Source organism: Taurulus bubalis (assembly GCF_910589615.1).
Source record: "Taurulus bubalis genome assembly, chromosome: 13".
In the NCBI taxonomy this organism is placed as follows: domain Eukaryota; kingdom Metazoa; phylum Chordata; class Actinopteri; order Perciformes; family Cottidae; genus Taurulus; species Taurulus bubalis.
Window position 1 is genome coordinate 16,918,787 of NC_136601.1, and position 9,612 is coordinate 16,928,398.

At 40.4% G+C, this 9,612-nt stretch overlaps 1 protein-coding gene across 1 annotated transcript; it reads left to right on the top strand.

Annotated features, from left to right (window-relative positions):
- The first annotated feature begins 3,234 nt into the window (after nt 1-3,234).
- Nucleotides 3,235-6,956, top strand: LOC306745637 (regulator of cell cycle RGCC). The gene is made up of 5 exons (XM_079228467.1): nt 3,235-3,298; nt 4,240-4,398; nt 5,056-5,136; nt 5,755-5,817; nt 6,390-6,956. Exons 1-5 carry the CDS (start codon nt 3,277-3,279, stop codon nt 6,395-6,397), a joined length of 333 nt encoding a protein of 110 aa, XP_079084593.1. The 5' UTR covers nt 3,235-3,276; the 3' UTR covers nt 6,398-6,956.
- The last annotated feature ends 2,656 nt before the right edge of the window (nt 6,957-9,612 follow it).

Genomic DNA, 9,612 nt, shown 5'->3' on the forward strand with positions numbered 1-9,612 from the left:
AAAAAAGCATAGCAAAATGTTATAATATAGTATCATAAAATGTCATTGTATTGTATGCCATAAAAGTGTAAATAAATGTCAGAATTTACACTTTTCCTGCCGACCCTCGATCATGTGATCGCTCCCTAAAAGGTCATCAAGTCATCCAAACCTTAATAACCTAGAGTAGAAGTAGTAGTAGAAGTAGTAGAAGTAGTAGAAGTAGTAGTAGTAGTTGTTGTTGTTGTAACTGTTGTACTAGTTGTGTTTGACGTTGTAGTAGCTGTTGCAGAAGTTGTTGTTGTTGGCACAGAAGTCTGAATGGGATTCAAATTACTATGTCTTCTCTTCTTTTCTCCTCAGATGACGGCAGGGCTTCTGGAACACTGAAGACAACAGAATTTCTCTGCGACGTTCAGTGTCTTGTGCTGCATGAAAGGTCTTAACTACCCCATGTTGGGCTGGCCTGCCGCATTTTCAATCAATTTGTGTTTTTCTGTTTCATAAAGCCCTCCTTCTGTCTGTCCAATACAACAGGAGGAGACAGTCTCTGGACACTAGTGTGAGGACTCTAACTCATCATTTGCACCTTACAAACCAGTTATAACCAGCAATTCCACTTGCACTTAATATTCTCTCCCTATATTTAATTTTTATTTTAGACCACTCCACTGACCCGCTGTACCTTCTGAGCCACAGAGCCAACAGTGGGTGTGAAACCTCCAAATGCACTGCACCACATCAGGGTTGAACGCACAACCTTCAGACTTCAGACTTCAGTTTTCTCTCACACTGAGTGATACTAACTATTAGTGTTTGGCTTCTTCACTTTCAGTGTTTGACCTTAGCATTTACTGAGCCTCATGAGGATCTAACCCACAAGCAGGCAGTCATCTATCATCCTGAGCAATTTGATCTGAGACATTTGTTTATTGTTTCATAGCGCTTTTGTTAAGCTAGACAGGGGAGCTGAGATTTGATCTTTTCACTTGAGACTCTTTTTGTATTTTTCTTTATGAGCCACTTCTCTGTCAAAGATTAGCTTGTCATGGATGTTCTTGCCCACATTAATGACAGAAGATATATTAAAAACTGTAAAGAGTGGGAGGACAAGATTGTATCCCTCTGTTTCACATCTATGTCATGTTTCTCTCTCACCTCTCAGCCATTCATTCCCACCATCCACCTTAAGGTAAACCTGAGAAGGAACTATTGTTCTAAGGAACTAAGTGCTTGGGCCAGTGCAGGAGGCCAGTTTGTAGCTGTCACTGGCTCAAACAAAACTACGAAAACATGTAACTTATCCACTGAATAACAATTTGCCTTTCATCTTATGATGTTAATTTTACAATCTCACAAATTGAAGCTACATTAGTAGCTTCAATTTGTGACTTGTTTGTAATCATTTTGCTCCAAAATGATTTTAAAGGTGAACTGAATCAAATTTAGGGATTTATACAGCAGGCTCTACAAAGCGCAAGTTCTAATTTAACCTTTAATTTGATGCTCTAAGATTGTTTGTTTCTTATTGCAGTGCACTCTGGGATGTGTAGTTCACTACCTTTTTAAAGCTAAAATGTCTGATCTTTCCGATCCAAAGTCTGGAGCGATGCAAAATTTCACTTAGAGTTTTATGCTCATCCAAGTGTTGAATATTTCTTGACAGTCACTGGATGTTGAAGTCTATTTATTCATACATTATTTTCAACTAAACTCTTTGAAATGAAAACTGTAATTGTTGTTGTTGTTGAGTGCACCGGTTCCTTTCATTGTATGCTGTTTTGATCCAGTGGTCGTTTAATAAAAGTTATAACATCAATTGGTATTTTTGTAAAGTCATTTTTTGTTTTTTGTATGAAAGATTAGTTTGGAAAAAATCTGAAAAATGGAATATCTTGAAGAACTATCAAAATATGTAATTCTTTGGAAGAATTTTGAAGTAAATTTCCTTTTTAGTTTTGAGGAAGTAAGTTCTTTCTTCAAGCTAATTTTAAAGAAGTCTAGTACCATTACATCCTCTTTTAGCCAAAGTAACTTCCTTAAAAGTGCACTCCACTATGTGGATATATCTTCAAAATTGCAGAGATCATGCAAATACATAACATTCAGCAAATACTCCAAACTGCTTCAATTGCTATTTAACAACAAGACACAAAGAAGGGTGTTTTGTTTTATTTTACATTATTTTATGTGCCGAGGTGCAGGTTTTTTCACCTGTGACTTTCATGATTTTGTTTCGACACGCTATACTATGACTTAATTGACTTAAATGACTTCTTATTTTGTAGTATATTGTTTTTCAATGTGCTCTAGATGTAAAGAAAGCAACATCTAAATCACACTTACAAATAGAGTAAAGCTTTCACAAATCTGAAAGTGGGTTTCAGACAGAGTCAAGCCTTATCCTATCCTAAGCTTGCACCACAGTTAGAATTGCAAAAAAACCTTCATTCTCAGTTTTTCTTAACCGTGCAAAGTTGGAAGCAGTGAATCAGACACTAGCCTCAGCATTGTCAAAGGCGTTAGAATAAATTTGCTATATTGGAGTGTGTTACCCTCGTAGGCCTAATACCTTTACTTCAAGTTAGGGACCAGAGTACAACAGAAATTGCACTTGAGGGTCCTCTATCGATGGAGCAAAGTACTGCACTGCTCAGCAGAATTATGCTATTAAAAAGTTTTATGACTCATGGATACTTTTTTTCTCTATTCAAGTGCACAAGATTCAAGTGAGTCAAGAATAAGTACAAATTCACCCGATCAAAACGACGTGGCTAAGTAAAATATCCCAGATGTTTTAGAGGATGATAGGATCTGACTGCAGTGTGACAGCACCTTTACAGAGTGGTTGCACATCATCCCCGTTTGTATTCTTCAATAATACTTCACTCAAACTCAGATTCCTCTTTAATGTAAAATCCTATTGTAGCGAGATCCACGTGCCAAAAAAAACCCAGACAGGCCTACATATATTATGAACACACAGTTTCTTTCTTGATTTCAAAGCAAGGGAAAAAAAGAGTTAGGTAATGGCTTCTTCTCATTTGTCTGTCTGTCTCATTTGTGGAGAGTTTTCCTTTTAACTTTCCGCCCACTTTTTCCAGTCACAGCAGAACGCTGAGGTTTTTCTGCGACATGATTGGTTGTTTGGGTCCGCTAGCAGAGCATGTGTGTGTGTGAGTGTGTGTGTGAGTGTGTGGAGGGCTTCATAATAAAACTACCGCCCTGACTGTCAGCTTTAACCGTTGTGAATCCAGACGCGCAGCAGCCCGGTGTGTTTCATTGCCCTGCTCTATCATGACCGCAGACATTACCACAGGTGAGCCTGATGACTACTTGAGCCATTAGTTTTAATCAGTGATCGTGTAACAAACTGCTGACTCCTGTATAATTATTTATCAGAGGCTGTAGTGTACACTATATTGTTCACCTCTTCAAATTCCACACTTGCCTGATCCTTTAAAACAAAACATATATATCACATAGTTAATACAAATGAAAGTTACACTTTGAAAGTGAGCAGTTTTATTAATAATGTAGCTTGATATGTTTTTCCCTCAGCATGCTTTCCTATTTGTTGATGCATTTTGAACAGACTACAGGGTAAATTACACGTTTTAATAATGTCATACTTCCTGCTGGCTGTCTTCCTTCACAACGTACCAGGACATTGCCATTTTTGAAAGTGTGTGTGCTTATATATTTGTTTTACTGCATCAAACATTTGCTACTATTTTTGCTTTCTTTTGCCCACGGGGAACTGTTAAAACTCTATCATCATAATCATAAAACGCGGTTAAACAGAGGTGTGGTCATCCGTTATTTCATGATTATGTAAGGAATGTCCAAAAGTGTTGTTTCATTGCAGCCCAAAGCGTAGAACTTTGGATTTAAAATGTAATATTTATGTATCACAGTAAGCAGACCAGATGTTTTACAGGCTATTAGATGTTTTATATGCCTTATGGGCTGTTAGGTGTATTTTATTACATCAAGTTATCTGATTCAACTCACTGACAAACTTCAACTGCATTTAATTTGATTCTAACTAAGAATGTATTTGTTGTTTCCTATAATTTCTTATATTCATCAATATTTAAGAGATTTTAGTTCTTTGGTTTTATTTCAAAAATATACATGTGTAAATGTTAGTTTTTTAGTACTTCGACTATTTTTTGATTTCTGAAAAAAAAACTCGAGAACATTTTCTTTTAGTGGAGTAATGTGGTTTCTCTCCAACTGCTGTCACATTTTCCCCAGACTTGGAGTTGGGCGAGTTGCTGCAGGAGTTCCAGGATGTGGTGAAGGAGCTGAAGGCCCCTTCTCAAAGCAAACCTCATGCATACCAGCACGTCCTGCAGGAGGCCAAAGGTCGCGCAGGGCTCGGGGACGACAGCGGCGTCGAGGACTCGGACTACAGTGAGTGGCAAAATCATCATCACACTAAAACAATGCGGCTGTGATAAAGATGATATTTGCTTAGTTCACAAAGCGTGTGAAAGGAAGAACATTATTTAGTGTGTCCATTGCTGGAGCTCCCATGGGTGCCGGTTGAGCCCCTTTATCAGCACAAACAACTGCAGCTTGACACTTTTCATTTGCATGAAATTAGTGTTACAAGAGGACACATCACTGTACACTTCGATTAAAGTGGCTGTTTTGCGCATGAGAATAGCAGTGGGTGTACCAGAATGAACTGCAATTACGCACAACCCATCTTCCGTAATTGTCTGGAATTTTTGTGTGTGTGTGTTGCTGCTGCTGTTGTGCGTTTGTCGACAGTCATGAGATAAAAGAAGGAAGTGTGTTTCTCTGTTCCCATGCGTCGTCATTATTGAGAGCATTCTGGCCCCCGAACGTTTCAAAAGCTGACACTTGGGAATCTCTAACCGAGAACACGCATTTATCTTAAATTTACTGGATGCTATTATCATTATGAGCAGCTCCTGCATTGTTTTAAAATTGTTGTCATTGTTGTTGTTGATGTTCATTTGCACGGGCTGGCCTTAGTGCTTGTCTTCTGTTTATTATCTCCGCTCCCCCTCTTCTCTCCTCCCTCCCTCCGTCTCCCCGCAGGCAGCGAAGCTTCTTTGGGAAACAGTTTGAACACCAGCGAGGAAGAGCTTCACACAGCAGGCATAACGCTGGCACGGAAAGGTACTGGAGGCTCCTATCAGCCTATCTCCATCCAGATAGCCCTCGTTCTTACAGTGATCACTATCACGTTTGCTCTGATCTCTATCACAACCACACAAAAAAAACCTTTACATTAGGCTGGGAGCTCTCTTGTTTTTACACAACAAAGCTCTTGCCGCTGTGACTGTGACGTCTCAGACCCCTTCTCTCTTTTCTGTGTGCTGTTATGTAGCAATGAGACTGTGTTAGGTTTGTGTAAATTAATGAGAGCTGTTGCATTTTGTTGCATGCAGCTGCACAGAAGACTATTGTTAGATTTCAATGGATGAAAACAAGGAGGTGGCATCCGCTCTGTCTGTGTTTACGCAGCATACCTGAAGATATTTACAGTAGAGATCCTGGTAGGAGCATCAAACTGCCTTGATTGTACAGCTGTATCTCAGATTATAGAAGAGAATCTGACATTTTTCTTCTTCTTTTCTTTTAAAGCTTCAGGTCCAAAATTCTGTGATTTAGATTAGTTTTTAGCTTTTGGTCCAAAGGAAATACCATTGAACTGAGCTGCATTTCTCCACAAAAATGTTCCACTGCTTTTCTATAGTTTCTCAAATCCCATTTCTTTCTGTCATCTTTCCGCAGCCAAGCTGGGAGACACAAGGGAACTTGAGAGTTTTATCGACATGCTGGACCGGGAACTTGCAGGTGTGTATTTAAGAGAATTACACCCCCTCCTACTCAGTCTTTTCTTTATTCCTTTAGCACTTAAGCTGACAAGCCAGCAGGCAGCAGTGTGTAATGGTAGAAGAGTGCCAGAGAGAGTGCATGTTTTGTTACAAATTGAAAAGTCCCCAGTAGTAGCCACCTTGTTTCTACCCTGTACTACTATCCCACCCCCACCTCCATTTATCTCTAAGCACCTCTTGTGTGTAAATGCCATGTCTGGAGACTCAGGTGGACTATCTACACAACCTTTTGTGGTAATAGCATACTTGACTGCATGAGCACCATGATTCTACTATCAGCACCAACGCAGTGGTGTTTCTGAGGCCTGTGCACACACACAAACCTCAAAGAACAAAAACATCTGCTGCTATTAGAGGTCTTAACGCAGAGAGAATGAATGTTAATAAATTAATTGTAACCCCTCCCCCCTTCCACTGCATCTTCACAAGGCTCACCTCGGTGCATGTTTCTGTTTGTGTTTAATATGCCGGTGCGTCCTCTTATTCTGGCTCCTGAGCTTTTGTAGTTTTCTCTTCCCCTCTCTTTTGCAGAGATGTGAACAGAAAGAGAAAGCGAGCCACGTAGGGGAGAAACAGGCCGGGGGCGACATGGCTGGCCATTGCAGAGCAGACAGGCAGATCTACACCAGAGCCGATCTGACGGAGCAAATGCTCCCCTGGCTGCTCCAGGGGAAAAGGTTAACATCAGAAATTAAAAGGGCACTCCATTCCAAAATGCAAGAACACCCTCAGACCCCTGGCGACGCTGCGTCCAGCCGGCAAGACTACATCCCTGCAGCATCGCATCGGATATGTGAGACATATTCCAGAAACCAGACACAGCTTCCATCTGTCTGGCCGTACAAGAAAGCGCTGCACAGAGTTTAGAAAGCATTTTGTACCACATTTGACAATTACATTAAATATTATGCCAGTAAATACTTACATTTTTAAAAAGGAGAGTGTTACAAATGACAGATTATGGATTTTAAACTGTCCAAGGGGTTCAGATCTGTTGTTTAATCAAATTACGTTTATGTTTTTGTGTACAGTTCTTGTTAATATATGTTTATTTTTATTTTTTATAAATTGTTGTACAGATGAATGCACATAAATAAAGATGCCTTTTCATTGAATTTCATAGACGTTTTTGTTGTTATTGTTGATGAATCTGATTAATTCAATTTAGTTTCAGATTGAGTGCAGAGAAAAGGCTGACCTTGCTGGCCATGTCTGGTTCTAACATGCAATGTTGAAAGCTTTTCACCTTTCTGAAAAAATACTCCGACAGTAGTGACAACACATTGTACTTCATGTGCCTCCACCTTCAGTATCTCCTGAATTGACTGTTGCTTCTGTCACACCACACGTCTTTGGAGCCCTTCGCCCTAGTTTGCATATGCTTCCTGTATGTCGGTACTGGTTATGCTTTGAGTTTCACTTCTTCCTCTAAATCCGGAAACCCACAAATTTAGCTCAGACACCATGTGAAGACAGCTTCAAAAAAGGAAGTGTGTCAGCTTTGCTGTGAGAAACAATGCTCATTAAGACATTGTGCTGTAATTTTTTGACTCTGCTGTAACTTATTACTACAAATCCAAGCTTTGAACAAAAGGAAGAACTTGCTCTGCTTAGTTTGAGTCACCTGTAAAAGAGCATCTTGCACTTTCCTAGCAATGACTTTTCCACCATGGTTTTGTTGATATCTCGCTGTCATTTGCCTTCACCGATTCATTTACAGGTGTCTCCTCTCCGTTGTCAGAGCAACACTGCTTAGAGAAACAGACAAGGCCGAGGTGAATGTTGCGGTTGTAAGGTGTGATTCATCACTAGCGACTTGTGATTTTACATTGAGTGACGTGCTGCATAATCCAGCTGAAGAATGAAAAAATATTTTTAGTCTACGAGGAAACTGCCAGATTTCACTTCAGGATGAGGTCGAATGAGGATTTACAATCAACAGTAAACAATCTCTGAAGTATTTAGCTGCACATTTTATTCTAATCCCGCATAAGACTCTGGTTTCAGAGTGTTGAGAGCCAAGGAAAAGTATTGGCCTCATGGAAACAGAGACGTCATGAACCAGCAGTATATTAAATTGTCATTGTTTTCTCGTTAAAAATCCCATGACAGCTGGTTGAAACGGCCTGCCATATATACCCCCAGCCCTGGTGATGTATTATAGTTTGACTGCTTGGGTGGACCTGCTTTTTGATTTCATGTCAGTGGCAGCGAACAAAGGAAGGAATGCTGGATATTCAAGATACTGTTTCCTGTCTGTTTTTGTCTCATTAAAAGACACTTTTGTTCTGTTTAATTCACTGCTCTGAACTCTGGCCCAGTATTTAACCCTGGTGACTGGGATGAGAGTTGGCGCAGGTTCGAGGAGCGAAGGGTATGGTGGTGAAAGCAAATGAGCTGAAAATTTGACATTACAGTAAAGCAAAGAGGAATAATTGGAACAGGGAGAGACCAAAGGGGGAAATGAGAGTGTTCAAACAATGGGGGAATACACATGGGTGGTATAAAGTAACTTGCTCCTCCTGTGTTGTCTGTTCTACTTCGGGGAAGGCGAGGATTACTGATTGAGGCCACAGCTGTTCAGCATGGTAGCAAACAAAGTTTGCTTTGACATGATGGAACTTCCCTCACAAACAAAGGGGCACATCCTGTTTTCAGAGAAAGAATGCAAGAATGCAGGAAATGTGACAGTGTAGTACAGATGAAACTAAAAGGCATTCGATTGGAATTCTCCCTTTGTGTTTCCCATGGTGGTTTTGTTACAGTGTGTCTCAGGTTTGCAGCTGTTTCTGGTCTGGCACTCGACATTGCTGCCGCATTTCCCTGCTCTTATTCACACTCATTTAATTGTACGTAAAAACTCCCCGGCTGCCAATTATGCTGTATGGCTTTCACTAGTTTGCTCTTCATTTGGATCTGATTCTGAACCCCCCATTGTTTTGCTAATTACTATGAGAACACTTTTTCACTGGCAGGGAACCAAAGTAAGGGGCCAATATGTCAGCCAGTCGCATTGTTTAGATAACAGAGGAAATTATGAATTAACTGAGTTCATTAGCTGATAAATTGGAATGAATTAATGTTACGATGAGACAGTGGATGGTCTTGAGAGTAGATAAAGACATAATAAATATTGTGCTACTCCCCTTTCGGCCCTCACCTATAGACTCAGGCATCTTGGTAATAAATGTCACATCAACTTAAAATCTTGACACACAATGCGGGTTTGTTTTAAGCTAGTTAGCAGGCTAATGACGATGTAATTGAGTATAGCAGAAAGGAGACACTTGTTATTATCAGACAATGAGTAAATGAAGCAGAGATATGGCCTGTGCAGTGAAGCTATCATGGCCTAGATGAGTGCAGCATGCAGAGCACGCAGCCTTCTGTCATTTGTCTGATGAGAGAACGGAGCAGTGCCTCTCTCCTGAGAGATCCCCAAATGGTCCAGGCTAACAACGCTCTCCCAAGGAATTAGCTGGCTCAACCGTCCAACACACACACACACACACACACACACACACACACACACACACACACACACACGCACACACACACACACACACACACACACTGAATTATCAGATTCTGACTGGGTCTTACATAACTGAGGCGCTTCCTTGAGCCCGGATCAAGGATTGTGATCACTGCTTTGTTATTCTTGCACAAGCTCACAACAGGCAGAAATAGGAGCTTGAACCATTACATGACTTGGTGGAGTGAAATAATATCTCTCACATGACACCACTTTAAA